Below are 21,252 nucleotides of genomic sequence, written 5' to 3' on the forward strand. Positions count from 1 at the left end.
GCCCGAGTGATACCGCCTGCTGTCCGCACGTGTTGCGTATACTATTTTATATGATAAGTGCGTGATGAAGTCTGGGGGTGGAGGGGGGGGCGAAGCCCTCCCCCCACTGAAGAAAAAACATCACATTTATTTCAAAAAATAATTATAAAAAAGTGTGATTTAAAAATTATGCGGAACTTCTGAAGAAAAAATTAATTATATTCATTAAATATGTAGTTCAAAAAACTTGTAAAGTATTTTTAATTGAAAAAAATTAATTATAATAATTACAAAATACAATTTTTAAAAATCATTAAGAATTCGCAAAAAAAAGAAAGTTATAATTATAAAAAAATATGATACAAAACGTAATTGAAAAATCGGAGAATATTTTATTTCCATTTTCTTCAAATGTCACATCACCAATAAACTCCTCCTCATCAGTAAATAAATTCCCCTCACTGCCTAACTCTTCATCACTATCAGGAATTATACGATTTTGGCTTATTTTATCTGCTTCGAAAATCACCTTTTCATTTTTCAGTCATTCCATGTATTCACTATTCGGAGGTTAGATTTCCTTCCTTGTTGTTCTCTTTTAATAGGTGATGCGCATGCGCGTCATGCGTTTTTTCGGGTTTCAATTGACTATAGTCAACTGAAACCCATGCGGTTACACGCACGTATCATATAAAATATTATAGAGCACTCGGTAATAAATTTCGTTTTCAACGCATGTGTGTACAGACCTCGCCTTCGGCTCGGCCTGTAAACTACACATTCGTTGAAAACGAAATTTGTGCCCTTGTACTCTAATGTACTAATTATTCAATTTCACACTTGATTCTGGTTGGCCTGACTTCTAATAATCATACGGCAACACTGCCCATGTGTTCCATATAACCTCGTAAATTCGGTCTGAGGAGTCACTTGAGCGGACCGTTACCAGACATCAGGAAAGCGCGGATTTAAACCACCCAATATGGCCGTCGTACCCATCAAGAAGTTTTTAATTTGATTATTTGAAATTATCTGTTCGGAAACTTATATTTTTTAATGTCACAAAAAAAGCTACTGAATATAACGAACAAAGTCGTATACGGTTATGAACATAAAAAACCCTTTAAGACAATAAACTATTGGAATAACGGTGGGTGTATACAGCTCTTAAGGACGCAATGGATGAAACTAAAGTTTATATTGTACCTAAAACATACTCTTGATATATTCTACAAGCTCTGAAGAGGATTTCCCCCAGAAAAAATTGCCGGAACTACTTGGATATCTTTAAATCTAACTGCTATATCGACACTACAGACGCTTATGATTTTTTTTCGACTGGAAAAAATGAAATTCAACACATATCAATTTTCTGGAGTAATAAGTAGTTATGAAATAATTATGAAAAGAACAGAATTCCATTAACTGAAAGATATAGTTCGTAATTTCGGCAGCTGACGAAAAAACTGTATTCCTCTTATCCCTAATCATATATCACTTAATGACTGAAATGCATTATCACTAAAATTTCTGACGCGCTAGTCACCTAAGAATCGTTTAAACCACACCGTCATTATCCTCTTAATGATCCGTTCGTCTCTGGGGAGCCCGTTGGTCTTTCATGGTTGGCTACATATAAGTAATTTTACGTTGGATAACCATTAACAAACGAAAACTCGGCGTCTCGTCCGAGTAATGATTCGAAATAACGTCACGCTCACAAAGGTCAGTTTGCGACGATAATTAATCTAATGATTATCTTTGATGTCACGGACGACTGCATGACGCTGAACATTTATCGAAAGAAGTTGGTTTTGATTGAGTGAGGTTCCCATGAGTCTTTAGAAAGCCCAGGGCTTTATCTTTAGCGACATGTGGGTGATGATAACTCTTTTATTTTTTTTTCGCGGATGGAAAAAATGTGGGTTAGAGTTTACTGACTTGGGTATGCTTATTTTTCAATGCGGGAACAATACAAAAAACAAGCACGGGTACGAGCCTATCCGACAGAAGGCGTGTGACCGTTATTTTTTACGTCATTAGTTTCTTAATTTATTTTTATTTTTACCAATTCCATCGACACTAAGCTTTTGAATGGATTCGTAGTAATTCCGCGTTCTTGAGGCAGAGATACAACCGTAACCACATGCTGCAGGGTGCCTACAGGAAAATATTCAACTTTTTAATGAAATAGATTTATACAAAAGGTTAAATATCGCCTAGACTGCTGGGCCGGTTGGGCCTATCCAAAAGACTAACCTTTAGTGTTGTAAGAGCTATAATCATACTGAATTTCAACTTGCTAAAAAATTAAATCGATGCAGTAGTTTTTGAGATATTGAGAAAAAGCGAAATTTAAACAAGTTGTTATATCTCAGGAACTACTGGAGCGATCGGGCGGAAACTGCGCGCCAAAGTTGAGCTCAATAATAGCTACAATGATCCGGAATTTCAGATTTTTATCTTCAAATTTCACCGTATTTATGTTGAATTTTCTAAAAATTAATCACCAAAAAACCAAGTTGTCACATACACACAGACATGACTCTAACAACATCATTTCTTCACGTTTCGTAACATTCTAGACCATTTGCAATAAAAATTCGAAAATCAAAAATCGGCCAAATACAAGGCTTCCATTCGGAGGCAAAAACACCCGAATACTTCTCGAATGTATAATAATTTCACAAAATGATATTGATTTATACTAATAAGTACATGTTAATTGGGTTCCACAAAGTACTCGTAAAGAAGAGAATTGAAAAAAAATATGGGTTAGAGTTCACTCACTTGGATGTGGATATTTTTCAACTCAGAAGGAATTTAAAAAAATTGGAAACATTCATCAATTATTTCCCGAACGATGAGATTTTTTTCCAATTTTTTGTTTTGAGTTGAGTTCAATGAATCATTGAATTCAATCAAAAATACATCAACATAGAAATTCCATTCAGAAACAAATTGCTAATTTGGTAACAAATATATATTGACTCTATTGTGACGAAAGTAATTTCCCACTTGTTTTCCACTACAAAAGATATTGAAATTGTTTAAAAAAAAATTACAATATTGATCAATAATAAATGATTTTCCAAGATAATGTGGATCCACAATAATAATCACGTGGCAACTACTCCCACAAGATCTCCGGAAGGAGTTGAATTTAATATTCCTGCAAATGCATAAAATCTGTCAGGAAGTAGACACCGGTTATCAACAACATTCCTGAAAGTAGTGTCAGGTGATGAAAATGAAAATCATTTTTTCAACGTTCCGAGCTTCAATTTGCTATGGAAAAAGATATAAAATCATAAAATTGAAGATGATTATTTTAAAATTGTTTGAAAATAAAGAAAGTGACCTCTGAAGAAGTGAAATATTTTCCGTGTTTATAAAGAATCCTTTTCCTCTGGTGAACAGGTACGTGACTGCGTTATTGATTGTCCATACAGCCTCTCGGACACGCGTAAATACTCCGAGACAGTCGCACCGTTTCACCGGAAGACTCTCGGTCGAGAATGAAAGACATCTCGGGAAATAAGAACGCACTTGTAGTGGAGATTGAAACTACGGAGATGAATCTTCTTGTCGAACAGAATCAATTCTTTTTTTGTTCCATTGCGTAAGAGGATTTTGAAGCTTGGGACCGCGTCAAACGACGTTAATCAGTATTCAGTAGCCTCACACGTTGCACTGTTTATGTAATCATAACGTGGACGGCTGGGTGAGTAGGGCAAGTAGTAAGTGGGTTGTGCGTTGAGTTTGCCAAAAATAAATCCACTGTTTACAAAAAGAGTAAAGAGTCAGGAGAAATGAGAATAAACATTTGCGAAAGAATTGAGAAAGGAATGTCACTGAGTGTTTGCTGTGAGGACATGATATTGACTGTTACAATATTTTTGAAGATCACAAAGACGAGAGGTTTGTTTCCAGACAAAATTACTGACCAAGTTACTGATTTTGAGGGACTCATGCGACTAGAAGGCATTGCACTGGCAATAAGGAACTGGTTAGGAAGTTCAAGAGAAAAATACAGTAGAGGCTTCGTATAAGATACCTCTTCTCTCTATAAGATACCTCGGGCTACGAGCGCTCGAGACCTACTCCCACTCTCGGCACTTTTATCGCCTCCTGAATGTTTATGTTCCGTGGGCTTCTTATAAGATACCCATGGCCCCGGTCATTTTTCAATGGGAAGAGAGTAGTTATAAGGATCAAACGGTATTGAGGGTCAAACGGGACGGACGAACGAAGTGATCATGAGGGTCTAATGATCTTAAGGGGGGGGTCACACCACTTTTTTCAAGTAATGGAAATATACATCGATTTTTTTCCCTTTTCCCATCAAAAATTCGTAATTTTTCGTCTGTGATTATTCTCGAGTCCACCAACAATCTCCCAACATCTACTGCCATTCTATCACTCGGGGTTATGTTTAGAGAGAAAAGGAAACGCGGGCGATACAAATTCAAAACATTAAACACATAAATTGATTAGTTATCGATATTCATTCAGTAAAAATGAAAATTTCATTGAATTCGGACGCAACGAGCGAGGTATCTTATTTGAAACCCGCTGATCCCTATTTTTCTCCTCTCTATGGGCGCGCGTAGTGGGGGCATAGGGGTTCCCGGAATTCCACTCTCCTACTGTCCCTAAGGTATCTTATCCGAAGCCTCTACTGTACATTCAGGAACTTCCACAGTAAATTTTGGGGCTATGGAGTGGGGGAAAATATTAAAGGTTCCGACACTCCTCTGCATCCTTTGAAAAAACATAATGAAATGGCGAAAAGTTCATGGGTGTATTGAAATTTCGTCGTTTGGCTTTCTTTGCACTTATTCTTCATGATGAATCAATTCCAAATAATTTTTATTCCGAAATATTATTTATCCCGATCAGATCCTTGTCCCGATAGAATCCTATACTGTAATATAGAATCTATAGTACATGTCTTGGCGGAGTACACAAGATGGAGTCAAGATCTCATATGATAACTTTGAATAAGAAACGACTTAAATATGAATAGATCAATTTTCAAACAGGAAAACTCTTCAAATTCAAGAATGACAATGTTCTTAATTTGAAAACTCGGTTGCATTTGATTCAACAACGTGAAGGATTTGTTAATTTTCAGGACCTAAAAGGTTTGAATTTCCAAACCAAAATGTAGAACTACAATTATGTAATATAATAATATATGTATATCTCAAAAATACTCAGAATTAGAAAATTCTCTCAAAATAGAGAATAAGACAGACAGATTTCTGAGTTTCAAAGAATTTTTACTAAAACTAGAAACTTTTCTCTCTGTGATCCACATGAATAATGAAAACAATATTCTCGTTTTCTCTGGTCCCCAGTATTACCATTTTAATAAACTCTTTAAAAAACCGAGAATGTCAGGTGTGACATCTTCATCGTTCATGCAATTATCTCAGAAACGTGACCTCAGAACGAAATACCAAGACAATCTCTTATGTAGCTGACGAAATTTACTACAAGAAAGCTCTTACCGACCTCTTGACACTCGAAGGTGCAGTCAATAATGAATACAATAACTAAAATTTATAATTACTTCCTGTAATAACATTCCCATGAATACCTATATTAATTGCATATATATAAAACTGAATAACAGTAAAGAACAATTTTTTCGTCATATCTGCACGGTAAATTCGATTTTTCTCCCCAAATGACGGGACGGAAAGCGGCATAGGTCACTATGAATAAATCATTCTATCTCTCTACATTATAAAAATTCAAATCGACTTCTGATGATGAAAAACTGATACTCGAAATTAAGACTCCACAATTAAGGGTCTCAAAGGGTAAAATAAGGGTCATAAAGGTCACGAAATCACGAGCGTCAGATAAGGATCACGAGTCAGATTAAGGGTTACAGGGTTCAGATTGAGGATCATAAAGGTAAAAATAAGGGTTACGAGGGTCAGATTAAGGGTTATGAGGTTCAGATTAAGGGTCAGATTGAGGGTTAAAAGGGTCATATGGGTCAGATTAAAGGTCACGAGGGTCAGGTAAAGGCCACGAGAGGCAGATTAAGGGTTACAGGGGTCAGTTTAAGGGTCATAAAGATCAGAATAAGGATCACGAGGGTCATTTAGGGTTATGAGGATCAGATTAAGGGTCAGAATAAAGGTCGTAAGGCTCAGTATAGGGACCATAAGGGTCACGAGGGTCAGATTAAGGGTTACAGGGGTCAGATTAAGGATCATGAAGGTCATCATACGGGTCATGAGGGTCAGAATAAGGGCCACGGCTCAGATTAAGGGTTACAAGGGTTAGAATAAGGGTGATATGGTTACAAGGGTCAGAATAAGGATGATGAGGGTCATGTGGGAAATAGCGAGCAGGGGGCGTAGCCGCCTAGTCAGTGTATAAATATTCGGGAGAAGAAAATGGGATAAAACTCCAGTCACTATTGCAATCATTTTCAGAATTGAAATCACATCACTGCTGCCACTGCAATACCCACCTCACCCTCTCCCCAATCTCCAGAAATTTTCCATGCACCCCTCTAAATCTTCCTCAACAAGCATCGCTACAATCATCAATTGGTTAATATTACCTAACAAACGATGGCGGTGGCTGTGTGGTTAGAGTGTGGGATTGGCACCATATGGAAAGAATCAGAATATTCGAAAGACAATGCCTTAGAACAATTCTTAAATTATATCGCTCAACACATACAGATTATCGCCACAGAGTGAGCAATGAAGTTCTGTATAAAGCAGCGGATATCCAACGACACAAAAACAATAAAAAAATTCCAATGAATATACCAGACACAAATGATCTCATATATTCGACTGCACTATCAAAGAAAGATATCGAAGACTTCTCAAGATTAACTACCAAATTCTGGTGGCTGAAAGAAGACAATACTGTTATTCAAGAACTAAATACAATTTTCAATTATGAAGATAAATAAACAACATTTACGTCCACCATAAATGATTCAGTTATCCCTTGGGAAGATATTGTATGATCAAGGATCAACAAAAAAATAATAATAATATATTTACTTTGTAAAACTAATTTTATTGTTCGCATAAGCTACCGGCCAAGGCCTTCATGATATTTCAAGTGGATTTTTTTCTGTCAAAAATAATCTTCCTTTTTTTTTTAATTTTACCACTATCATTCCCAATACTGTACTTCAAGATTAGTAGCATTCATTATTGTAATTACAATATGGTGACATACACACAAATATGATACAATGTAGATCCGCGAGTGCCCAACAATTGGCCATACGTATCACTAACTTCCTTTTGGAAAAATCTGTACATAGACTTTTTTAAAACGTTGTTTTTTTTCTTTTGTAAATATTGTATATACTGTTACAAACACTCAATAAAAACAATTGTTTAAAAAAAAGTGTGGGATTGGCATGCGGGAGACCCGGGTTCGATTCCCGGCTGGGGGGGGCCAAAATTTGTGACACTAAATCTCTCGGTTTCATTGTCGAGCGGGAATCTCGCAAGAGACGACTGTACCTGGCCAGGTTTTTCCCTCAAAAATGAAGTTTTCCCTTGTCCTTCGGCGAATGCGGTACAGGGGGTTGGGGGGTGGGAAGGGAACAAATCATAAAGACCCGAGAGAGTATACGAGAAGAAAAAAATTATTACCTAACAATTTTTAAATTATTGAATTCATCATCAATTAAATATTCAAAACCCAAATTATTCTATCAATCAATAATTGAGTTCGGAAAATTGATGATTATTTGGCGAATCGAAAAAATACTTCTAACAAATTTAGAATTATTTGCTCAATAGTCAATTGACAATATCATATCGTCGCATTAAAATCAAAGAGGCGTAAGTGCCATTTCTCTGAGATTTTTTTTCTCTTAATACCAAAGGGGCGTATGTTTTTTTTTCCTTCGAAATGGAGTTTTCTCAACTTATGAAAGGTTTTTTGTGGACAAATTTCTGAAGTGCCAAATGGACGTAAGTCCGACTAGCAAGTACTGAAGGGGCGTATCTCCAGCACATACGCCTCTTTCTTTTTATACTTTTTGTTTCTTTTCTAGCTCATATTGAGAATGAATAATTCCAAAGGGGCGTAACTCAGGCACATACGTCCCTTTGTTTTTGAAGCAATAATCACAGAGGGGCGTAACTCCAATATATATGTCCCTTCATTTGTTACTGTTCGTTCCTATTGATTCATCAAGTATAAACGGAATCACATGCACTACAGCCCTAATAATAAATAATATTTGATTCTACATTAACCTCCCCTCCCTCCCTCTCCATGAATGTTCAAATTATTTCCCTTTGATTTTTTGCTTGAATGAAACAATTTCATGAGAAATATCAGTAACTAAACTAAAATTTTCTAAAATTTTCTTCTAAATTTATTCGATTTCATTCATTAATTTATTTCATTTTTTTAAATTATGACTGCGAATTTCAGGAAATTATCTGTATGAAATTTCGAGTCGTGACTGCTTTGAACACTTCGGAAGAAAATGAGACCATAAAGGAAGAAGAAAATAGTTAAAGCGTTTTATGTTGATATAACAATATAAAACTCATTATCGCGAGTAGACCTAAGATATAATGAGAGAGAGGCGTATGTGGGACTTACGCCCTTTTCGTTTTATTTCAACATGAAATGTGTCATCCGAAGTGCACAACACATAATGTAAAAAGGGCGTAAGTGTCATTTTTTGAATGAAATGAAACAGGCGTAAGTGTGGAGATACGCCCCTTTCCCGTTGAAATATAGCAATTACGCCTTTTTCCTAGATTTTTTTTTCCGATTTTTGGTCAGAAATTCCATGAAAAACAGAAAAAACAGGAATTCGGAACATACGCCCCTTTCACTTTTAAAATGGGTTTTCTGGCACTTACGCCCCTGTGATTTTAATGCGACGATATTATCAATTATTTATAGATATTTATAGTCAGTTGAAAATTTAGACTATCAATTCAGTAGCGAAGTGGTAAAACGGTTCAACTCGATTTTGGCTATTGGGCAGTTTTCAACGAATATCTCGAAATCTAAAGGAGATAGCAAAATTGTTGTCATAACCTCTTTTGCAGTCCTTAATCCGTCCTACAAAAAAGGTCATTACGAAAATTTAGTTATCTACCGTAGATTCTAAGATATTCCTCCTCGCAAAGGAACCAATTCTTTCCTCCCTACTCTAGTCGAGCTATCCTAAAGAACCTAAATCCCAAATGTACAGAAATAATCACAAAGTTTCTCAATGACAGTAATTTAAAAGTATGAACATTAAAAATGATAATGAAAATGTATTATACACATATACGTATACGGATAACTATATTAAGTTTATCATTTGTTTATATATAAATATATGTAAAATTATTATTTATTTCTTTCTTTCTGTAATTTTCAGCTATATACAAACTTGCAGAGTTTCGAGCAATTAAATATAACAAAAACAAAAAGAGATATTCCTCGAAAACTCAGCCAAGGCCTAAAATGACTTGAACCATTTTACCGTTTCGCCACTGAATTATTCCATTATTTTTCAAATGTCAGCGAAGATAAGTGAACTATAATCATTTTAAGGTGCAACTTCCCGCAATACAATAAAAACAAATAAAATAATTCAATAATTGTATTATTTTTGAATAATACAATGATTGATCCTGATGCCTGTTCCACAACCGAAAAATCCATAAACCTACCCTGCAGCATATTGTGATCAGCCTCCTCCTCGCCCAGCCTCCGTATGATCGATGACGACAGCAAGCTCATGATTCCTCTGCTCCAATGTGACTCAAATCATCCACCGAGTAATATAAAAAGAAAAACCCCTTCACACCGGAAGGCAAGTGAAGGCCGCCTGGCCGTTAGAACCTCCCCCTCCACCAAATCACCCCAACATAATCTCCATTATCTCCCCGCAAGATCAATTGCAAAAAAGATCTTTTATCCCCCGGTGAATCCTCTCTAGTACACTTCCACCTTTGCCCCGGTTGTCACGGTTCAACGAGTGAATACACAGGTGGAAGGCCGATTCCTTGACGTATAATACCTCCACGGTAACACGAAATCGACTTTCACTCTGACTTGGTTTTTTATTATTCTCTGTCTCTCATACAACTCAATGGCCAGGCGGCCCCACAATCCGTAAGAACTTCAATCAATTGTTATAATTTTTTTTTTTACTTTAATAACTGCTTCACTATTTTTTTCAATCGCTGACACGAGTCACACTGGAATACACAGGACAGAAAAATGGATTTTATGAATGGGTAAAGCGATGCGGATGAGTGGAAACAACACCGCAAACTGTCCCGGTAGTTCGCTTGACGCATGACAACAGACAGAACAAGTGGAGGGGCTCTTTTTATCGAGTAATCGATAAGGCTTGCAGACGCGACTGCGCGGTAGCACTAGGGGTATAGCACATGCGTGGATATCAAGTACAGCAGATGGCTAAAGTCGCGATTTTTTATCTGAACTTTTCATTACTGAACGACCTTGCGCATTGTTGAGGGGATTTGGAGGACAACTGGGTGAGGGAGCGCCACTGTACAGCGAAGTTTTTGAGCCGGTGCTGGTTGAAGTGGAGAGTTGATTGAATGGAGCGAAAGGAATGACGGATTATTTGCGGAGTGAAGGGGGTTTTGGCGGCTTTTTCTGATTAGACAGAGGGGAGTGAGTTGAAAAACTGTGAGAGACAGCAGTTCTGATGTTTTTTATAGGGGTTTTATTGTGACACGATGGAGCATCTCCGAGGAATTTAATATTCACATTGGATTTTTGAAGTGGAATTTTCGGTCGTTTTGAAGATTTTTAGACTATTGATAATCAAGAATGGGAAAAATCATCAATTTTAAAATAAGTTAAATTTAGCTTATGTTGACTGATAATATTACCCAACAATTTTCAATTACCAAGTTAATCATCAATAGAATAATCAAATTCTGAAATAATCTATCAACCAGTAATCGTGTCAGAAGTTTGACCATTACGTGTCTACTCGAAAAATCCTTTTATGAAATTTAGAATTATTTACTCAATAGTTAATAGAAAATTTAAATTATGAATTATTTTATTATTTTCACATTTCAATTAAGATAAAAAAAAACAGTAATAAAAAGGTGCAAATTCTAATAATATTACAAAATATCACAAATGTAATGATTATCGACCGATCGCTGTTGATAATTGATGAAGAGGAATTGGGGAAATTTGTGAAATTTTTGTCTTTACTGTTAGAAAAAAATCGAAATTTCATGAACTTTTTGGTAGTAATAATTATCAGCAGCGTAGTATTGAAATCAATTTAACCCTTAAGTGACCACACAATGAGGAGTGCCCACCATTTTTAGATTTTTCTCTTCATACAAAACCTTTGTGAGTAAAAAATTCATGAAAATTTGTATTCCTAATCAGACTGAATTTAGGCGGTTATATGGAACATATGTGCAGTGTTGCCGTATGATCATCAGAAGTTAGACCGACGAGAGTCAAGTGTGAAATTAAATAAAATATTGTTCAGAATTTTCATTGAAGATAGTATTTTTCGTAACGAGTGCAAAAAAGTGTTTTTTGGCGAGTGGGAGGTTTATATCACGAGCCGAAGGCGAGTGATATAATCCCACGAGCTAAAAAACATTTTTTCACGAGTTACGAACAATATTTTTCATCACAATGTGGCGGAAATTGGACTTTTAGGCACGCGGAGCGTGCCGAAAAGTTCACTATTCGTCACAGCGTGATGAAAAATTCCTAAAAAAATGGACTCAACAATCTAAAATCTGAAAAAGTATCGGGATGGCAAGATTTGACATCAAAAACTGAAATCTTGTTTGAAAATAAGTTGCCAACTTGAAACCCATAATTGGATGTCCTTAAAGTAGCTCTACCCTTACGGTAAATTCAAAAATTATTGAAAACTGCAAAAAAATTGCAGAAAACTCGATTAGATTCGGAATTCTAATTTTTTTCTCAATTTAATTATCGTTTAATGTTTTTCAAAGAAGAAATGTTTAAAAATCAGGATTTAACCCAGTCTTATGTGAAAATCAACATTTCCATTGTAATCAAAGATTAAAATCTGAATTTTTTTTCATTAGATGTGAAAAAATCAAGAATTTTTTTGACACCTCATAAGAAATAATCCACCGTTTTGTAAACAAGTTTTATTATTTATTTATAAGAGGGAAATGTTTGAAAAAAATATTAATATTTTGCGAAATTTAATTTAGATAATACTGACTGAGTATGAATTTTTACAAATTTTTTCCATGCAATTTAGTTGAAAAATTTAAAAACTGAAAATATCCAAAAGTACAGCGTAGCCCGGCCGAAGGGTAGGGCTACTTCAATGCCCTAAAGTAATGTTTTTCCAAAAATTACAAAAAGGGCCCCGCGGCGCTTAAAACTCTTTAAAAATTCATCAAAGAGTTTTACCCTATTATCCAATTAACAATCTATGGCATCAGCAGTGTTGAAAAAAATTGTCTCGACGCATGTTTGTACTCCTTTTGATGATTTCTCCTAGCATGCTCTGTTGCCGAGATGATTGAACGATCAAGATGACTCAAATAATTTCAGCTTGCAGCTACAGTATTCAAATGACGACTAAAAATCAATGGAATAGATAAGAAAGAAGATAAAATGTACCACGAAAATTGATGAATTCGAATGAACATTCAACTCATCCTCATTGGAATTTTGAATATTACTAATACTCTCTCTTGTTCTTGTTGATGCAACTGGAACAGTTTAATTACAGGATGATTAGGTACTACCCGCAGGTCAAACATACGCCCGAAGATACGAGACTAGGAAAATAAACGATTTAAGTTTCTAACGGTGCATAGATCAGGGCAAAGCCTCCCTTCTGGCGTTCTGAGCAATCACCGAGGTCTTGTTTTATAGTTTCGGGTCGTGCGAAACACACCATCATAAATTGGAAAGGTACACAAATACTGTACAGAGACACAACTCTATTTTACTGGTTTATAGGCATCATATCCATCATTTCCTATCATCACATTTTCTCCTCTAACGAAGATAATAGGTGATGACTGAATTTGATATCGCATTTGTTTTTATCTCGTTTCTCAATTCGAAGTTAATGACCACAATGAGAGATTTTTCATTCACAGACGTTCCGATAATGAGTCTGAACAACCGTAATTTCCATAGTTAATCCGATAAACGGAAATTTCAGAAATTGGGGAAAGCATATTTTTGCGATACCTGCCTCAAAAGTGCACTTTTCGAAACGGTTTAGTGCGCGTGAAGCGGTTGTTTTCCGCACGGTGTGCGTAAAATATGTTTTACGCGCGAGAATTTATTTTACGCACGCCCTTAAACTTTACGCACATGTGCACGAAACAATCACATTACCCCCACTACCGTTCCGAGCAGTGAACTCGACAGGTATCACAAAAAATAGGATGTACTGCACGTGCGTGCGAAAAAATGGAACTTTACGCACTACGAACACAATAGACTATTTTGTGATGCCTGCCTCAAAAGTGCATTTTTCGAAACGGTTTAATGTACGTAAAGCGGATGTTTTCCACACGGCGTTCGTAAAGATCACGGGCGTGCGTAAAATATGCTTTACGCACAAGAATTCACTTTACGCACACTATTCAACTTTACGCACACGTGCACAAAAACAACCACATTACCCCCACTACCGTTCCGAACAGTGAACTCGGCAGGTGTCACAAAAACTAGAATGTGTTGCACGTGCGTGCGGAAAAGTGGAACTTTACGCACTACTAACACAGTATACTATCTCAAAAAAAAGAAACCTTAACCAGAAACTACGTAACAGTCCATATTTTGAAAAATGCAAGTAACATCTAAAGTTACGGAAATTATACTTTTCATAGGATTCATAATGATGCGCACATTCACAATGCAATTTCTATTGTTCAATTTCAATTTTTTCACTGTTGACTGATTCACTTGTCTATGCAAATCAATATGATTTCGCTTCGTTCATACGATAAGTGAAAGACTGGATGAAACCCTTGGGCAATTGGCTTTCTAATTGTCGATTATTCATGCTACAAATAAATTTTTTCCATGAAAAATTGTGCATTATTTATTGGTTAACTGACGTCAATAAACTTCGAGTCTTAATGAAATGAGGGAAATCATTTCTTTTTCTCTGCTAGTTCTTTCCAATCGTTGAAGACTAATTATTGATAATCAGAGCAATGGGAGTTGGTCTTACGATCCCATTTGTTATTCTCGAGTGGTCGATAAGGAGATAAGGATGTGGCTACGCCCAGGATCAAGAGTTCTCTCCCGTCATTCAAGTAACATTCTAGTTTACAACGTAACGATTGTTTCCATTCGTTCGGTCGTGATAAATAGCAAAAATGGAGATATGAAAATGGGAAAGGTTTCATTGTGTGAATGGTGTCAGTCAATTTTTTATCTTCTTTTTTTTCCAGAGATCGTTAACTGCCCTTTAGCGATGAGATGAACGACTTTCATTCTAATTGCGAGGATCTTTTTCGTTTGTATAGTTTTGATTGATAGTTGGATGGTTTATTGGTTTGATAAACCTTATGTGGATGTTTTAATGGACATTTTCAGAATCGAAGAAATTGGAAATTGCGACTTTCACCGCAGGATGAAGGCTAGAAAGGATTTATGGGGGGTTTTTGGTGCGTTTTCCTTGTTCGTGGATTTTTTATCGAGGATAATAGGAAATCGGAAGGAGATATTTCACGATTTGTGTTGATAAATATCTCTGAAGAATGTTCAGGTGCTAAATTTTATTTGTACATAGAAAAAATACTAGTTTCCGGAAAAGAAAATATAGTTTCTAATATGCTGTGTTAAATGTAGATTTTTTTCTTCTAATTACAACAAAAATGTCTGAAATTAGGAACAATAATTTTGCATATGCATTTTTCTAAAAACTAGGAAAATTTTACTAATTTCGAGAAAAAAATTGTATGAAGTAATCATTAAAATGTTGCTCTTGTACTTTTGAACAAGTGTAAAGTCTCTTTATAAATTTTTTTTTTCTGAGTGTGGGAAGAGATATTTCACGATTTGTGTTGATAAATATCTCTGGACTGTTCAGGTGCTAAATTTTATTTGCACAGAGAAAAAATGCTAGTTTAAGGAAAAGAAACTACAATTCCTCATAGGCGTTTTTTTAATGTAGATATTTTTCTTCCAATTGCAAAAAAATATTTGAAATTAGTCATAAAAACTTCAATGAATTAGAAGTCAAAATTTTCAATATTTTAGAAACAACAATTTTGCATAACTTTAAAAAACTTCGAAATAAAAAAATAAACGAAAAGAATAAAAAAAAGAAATAGAAAAATAAGAAATAACAAATAAATTCGAAATAAAAATTTGAAATGTTGGCTCATTGTAGCTATTATTAAAATCAACTTTAGCGCGCTGTTTCAGCGCGATCGGTCCAGTAGCACATGACATATAGCAACTTCTTTAAATTTCATTTTTCTTTAATATCTAAAAAAAATTTCATTGTTTTTTTTTCAAAATACACGCCTTGATGGCCTCACTATCTAGCCCAATCAAAATATATATACCGGATAATACAAAGTTTGGAGATATTGCCAATTGTCCATTTTTTCAACACAAATTTCATACACACGATAGCTTGTTTTTCTGAATTTCAGAATCGTTTCTGCAGTAAAAAATGACGAGATGGAATACTTCATTTTGACTCATGTTGATTTCGGTTGTTAATAATGACAATATCGTCAATATCGTCTTCGTAATTACAGTTGATTTCTCAATGAAGACGATTGTTTTTAACAATTGAGGAACGATGATTTATAGGTTTCAAATTTCAACAAAAAAGTTTCGTGATATTATCATAAATGACGGATTTTAAAAAGAGATAAATGTTTATTAACGAGGAGAGACGTCCAATGAATCGATTTAACATAACAAGTGAAAGAAAAAAATGTGAAAGGGACTCATGTCCGAGTGAAGAAGTTTTTTGTAGGCGACTGAGAAGGTGAAAATAAATTTAATTACATACAAATTAAATGAGTAGGAAATTGCTCTTGTATTGCATATAGTATAGTTATTTGTACTAATAAATTAGCAATATGCTTCCGAAAGGTTATTTCGCACATTATTTCCTTCTATCATGTATAACGCATTGCTTACTTCGTTTTATTAAATTGAATAAGATCTTTTCAGCTAATTTTGTCAGATTTTTAACTTAGTTGAATGGTATCATCATCATTATTTTTATTATTTCTTTCTTCTATACAATCGATTGTCTTTTTTCCAATTCTATCTCTCCCCTCAGCTCTTCGATAAAATGTTAGTAGAAAAATTTTATTTACACATACTTGAATGAATCTGAAACATGACATTTGAAGAAACCATCAGAATGCTCACTTTCAGGGAAATTCATGAAAAATTCGAAATTTTCAACAATCATCATAAAAAACAAATCAACCAATATAGCTATAGTAATTATCTTTTAACTTCGACTTAATCGCATTAAAATAAACATTTTAATCTATGATTGAATTAATTTGAAGCACACTGAGAGAAAAAATTACCACTGCCGAAAATATATTTATTCCGCTCAAAAATATCGAGATAACTTCGTCTAATAATATAAGATATGTGGAGTCAACATATAGTTTGATGTAAATAGATAATAGTATATTACGCAACAAGTGCGTAATGGGTTTTGTGGCTCGTGGGAAGTTGTAAAGCGAGCCGAAGGCGAGTTTTACAATCCCACGAGTCAAAAACACCATAACGCACGAGTTTCGTATACTATTTTATGTCATAGGGCCCAGAATCCGCGATTCTACCGAGCGAAGCGAAAAAAATAACATAGAACGGGCTTCGCAAGCAAAAATTAGAATATTCACCACATTTCCCATAAATACAAACGCTCTAAAACTCAACTTGAAGATGAGCAGTTTTTTCATTGTTATTCTCAACTTCTTTATTTTTTCCAGGATTTGTGAAGGAAAAAAATAATGAATTCATCGAAATTCACCAATTTCCGATGGATCATTAGTATCCTTTATTCATACTTATGAGTAAAAGATCGCTAAATTATTTATGATATTTTTTCTCACGTGTTTTCTAATTCCATTCCCATTCCGAGTTCTCAAAGTGTTAAATCTTTATTGATACTCATCATTAAATCCACGTGATGGAAACTAATACGATACACTCCACATTTACCTCGTAATTGACATCTTAAGAATAAAAGAAACTGTAATGCTTTCACCGACGAATAAATTACGACAATTAAATGGAATCGATTGGATTTTTATTCTGCTGAAAAAGGAGTCTGAGACATACGAGAAATTGGATCACTCGCGTGGGAACGGAAATTCTGGTTATTAAAATTAATTATTATCCACTCTCTCGCTCGCGAAAAAACATTCACTGTATTGAGAATCAATTCTCATGAAGAGCAAATAATGTAACAAAGAAATATAATAAATAAGACAGTAAGAGCTCAATAATAACGTCAATCAATGGGAATATCCATCAACCTCATTTTTGGTTACGAAATGACCGGAAGTTATGTTCAACTTCAAGATGTTCGTGACATTGTCACTGAAATAATGAAAAAATTGGCTAGAAAATTATTTGAATAAGAATAGAAAACCTCGGAATAAATATCGTGACGATTGTTGGCATACGTGGATGCAATTAGACCGAAGTAATGGGACCTGGGGGAGACTTTCCACCGAAAAAGGTGCACGAAGACTTCGACTTTTACCTCGATACTCCATCCCATTATGGTCTTGATGCACGCAATAACGTTCAGTCTTCGATATTATTGTGAATATTCTACCGCATCAACGTCTCTGGGTTGTTTCGAGTGAAATGAACGGAAGAATCAAGTTACGACGCTTCATTACTTGTTATCGACCGGAGAATTCAGCGACATTTTTTTTCAATCGCCGTTTAAGTGACGGAACATAGTAATTGCATTATCTCTACAAAGGAGGAGTTTCTAATGTTCAGAACCAAATTACTGATTTTAAAGGAGTATATCGAAACGCCACGTCAGTCGTTGAGTGTAGTAAGGAGAAATAAACATAAAATTATTCCGAAAAAAAAATTATTCATCATTGATAGATTCTTACATGAATTCTAACTTTGAGGAGAGTAAGAAATTAATCCAAATTCTCTCTACAATTATTTTTTTTTAAGTTTCTCGTTTGACTAGGAAATTCGGGGTACACGCACAGAAACATAAATTATTTATCACAAAAGTCTTACGCTGACGATAATTTTCGTATTAGACATAGGATTTTTATTTATTTTTTTCTGATTTTTTGAGATTTTTGCTTCATGATCTCAGCCAGATATGTCTAAATAACAAATTTGAATTTTCAGCCGGGGCCAAAGGGGGGGGGGGGAATTGGGTTTTTCCAGGCCGAAACTCGACTGCGGCAAAATCGAATTTTTACGCCAAATGAACATTGATTTCGTATCTACTAACGATTCTGAGGTCAATGAAACACTCCGAGGCGCCAGATATGTCGAAATAACAAATTTGATTTTTTTTTGTGTTGGTACATTTTAAAAACAAATTCAGATACGTCACTGTCGCAGCCAATGACGTCTCAGGGCTATATTGATATTAAACAATATCGAAAAACAATTCCACCTCCAACGTTTGATGATAAAGGCCACTTGTAAGTTGAATGACTTTGAATTTTTCTGGTAAATTGTTGATCGGATTGACGTGAAAAAATATACCGTTTTTTGCGTTTTATCATTACTTAATGGCTGACGAAGTTTTATGAGCGTGCAATCATTTTCCTGCGTTTTTTCTAAAACTTTTCGGAAATTCACAAAATCCATTATCTAAACATTGCAGATATGTGCATTAGACAATAAATTAATTAATGTCGATAGAAATTGAAGAGCCTTTCAGTAGCCCGCTTATGGATAGCAAAAAAAGTCATTATCCTAATAATGGACTCCCACAGCCTCAGTGATGGAACTACTGGTTTTTGAGTTGGGTGATTGATTACTAGGTTCATAAAATGAATTTTAATAGCTACAAAATGCAGTCCCGGTGTTTACATATCTCCTAATGATATTTTATATTATTAAACTGAAGACCCTCTCACTGGTCCAGGTAGTGAATGCGAAAATACTGATTGCCAAACTGCTGGTTCCATAACTTAGCCCGGAAGTTATGGAATCAGTAGGTTTCAAGTCGGACAATTGTTTCGTAGGTCTATAAAATAGAGCAATATATAAAATTTCCATTCAACCCATCATCTACAGATTTTATTTCATATTTGTATATTCATTTTGCTCGTTTTGGGATGACATTGATTTCACTTTTCACGGAACAGTAAGGATATAATTATTATTTTCATTTAGTTGCATGACCACCGCGGATGAAGATTTTCAGTGAAAATAAATGAAGATCTGAGATGAATGGGGCTTTAACCCACAAAAACCTCAATACTTCAATGAGTCGAAATTCAGATGGGTGAGTAATCCAATAGAATGGCAGTTGTGCTCCAAAATCATAGAAAATTTTGGAACATTCAGGGCATTACGGCTGAAAAATCAATAAATTTCCAGATTTTTGAGAAAAAATGATGAAAATTTCTCATTTAACTTGATTCATCAAACGAAAAATGAGTATCCAGTACCAAATTACACAAAATTTCCAATTTATTCAAGACTTCAGACTATATTCACCCAAATTTTCTTGATTTTAATCAATTTTCATGGAATAATTGAACTAAAGTGTACTGTTTCACTTTTTTTAAAACAAATTTGAAGCCGAAAAATCGACTTGAATTAATCTGAAAAATTGATTTAAATCGAGCAGAAAAATCAACTTGAATCAAACTGAAAAATTTACTTGAATCAAACCGAAGAATCGACTTGAATCAAGCCCAAAAAATCGACTTAAATCAAGTCGAAAAATTGACTTGAATCAAGCTGAAAAATCAACTTGAATCAAGCCTAGAAATCGACTTGAATCAACCCGAAAAATTGACTCGAATCAAACCGAATAATCGACTTGAATCAAACCGAAGAATTGACTTGAATCAAACCGAAAAATCGACTTGAATCAAACCGAAAAATCGACTTCAATCAAGTCGAAAAATTAACTTGAATCAAGCTAAAAAATCGAGTTGAATCAAACCGAAAAATTGACTCGAATCAAACTGAACAATTGACTTGAATCAGACCGATATGCAGGTATGCATCTATCCGAGTCCGCCTTGATTCATGCCGTCAATTCGACATGAAATGAGTCGATTCCCGGCATGATTCAGTCCGAATTTTTTTGTTTTATTCAAATTTGAACTTGATTTTCATTCACGTTTGTAACTGCGTCAAATGAATGTATTTTTTCAATAAAATTTGGATCCAAATAAAGGCTCTAGTACTTAGAAATGATATCACTGTTTATACGTAAAAAAAAAACGAAATTATTAACATATAATAACCCTTCATTTGGAATGAATGAATCAGTCATTTCATAGAATCGAAACATTTTCATTAAAATATATCTCAATTGATTAAATTCTAAAAAAATATTGAAATGAAGTAGAATTTCAAATGAAAAGTTTCATTTGATTTTAATTCATCATTATATCAAATCTCTCCCATAGTCGAGAAATGTTAACAGAAATTTGGGAAAAATCATGTGACTTTCAAATCCATTCACAAATGAATTCCTAGACGATCGTAATGGGGTCACTGACTGTTCAAAGAAAATACATTTTTCATTCCCAACGATGAATATATGTTTGAGCAATTAGAATGTCGCAATGGCGAGTTTTAATTATCTCTAATACCTCTTTTTTGCCATTTTCAGCGTGCGTTTGAGAATGGAATTTCTAAATAAATAGTAGTTCAAGAGGCATTATGAAAGGGTGTTTTTATCAAGAGATTCAGAGATGTTCTCATCAGTACTATCGATTAACTATCACATTATGTGGCCCGAAAGATGGAGGCAGTGTGAGAAAGTAAATCAAGCCCGAGGATCGAGATCGATGGCTCCTTCATTTTATTTTTATTTCATTTTTCTTCCCATTAGAATTTTTCATTCTGTCGTGAGGGATTGTACCGACTAGGATGAGAAAATCGTGACTATATGCGGATGCATGCGGGGATTCAATCTACAGGTATTAAAGTACATCATGAATCCCATTCTATTTCTAAAACATTTTATAGAAAATAGAAACTCTGGTAAAAAATTCAACCACACTGATTTATTCTCGTTTCATTTGTTTTATGATTTTGCAATATGACTTGGGA

At 34.7% G+C, this 21,252-nt stretch overlaps 1 protein-coding gene across 2 annotated transcripts in view; it reads right to left on the reverse strand.

Moving 5' to 3' along the window:
• Positions 1 to 21,252, reverse strand: part of LOC107036658 (cerebellar degeneration-related protein 2) — a 110,922-nt gene that overhangs the window by 79,784 nt on the left and 9,886 nt on the right. Inside the window, exon 1 of one of the 2 annotated variants that reach the window (XM_015254765.1) lies at positions 9,672 to 10,289. The exons of the other annotated variant lie outside the window; for it this stretch is intronic. Coding sequence (XP_015110251.1) covers positions 9,672 to 9,741 — 70 coding nt within the window. The 5' untranslated portion in view covers positions 9,742 to 10,289. Of the gene's footprint in view, positions 1 to 9,671; positions 10,290 to 21,252 lie in introns of those variants that run through there. 2 annotated transcript variants of the gene reach the window in all.

The sequence above is a fragment of the Diachasma alloeum genome, unplaced genomic scaffold (genome assembly GCF_001412515.2).
Source record: "Diachasma alloeum isolate Michigan unplaced genomic scaffold, Dall2.0 Dall_scaffold_00210, whole genome shotgun sequence".
Classification (NCBI taxonomy): Eukaryota; Metazoa; Arthropoda; class Insecta; order Hymenoptera; family Braconidae; genus Diachasma; species Diachasma alloeum.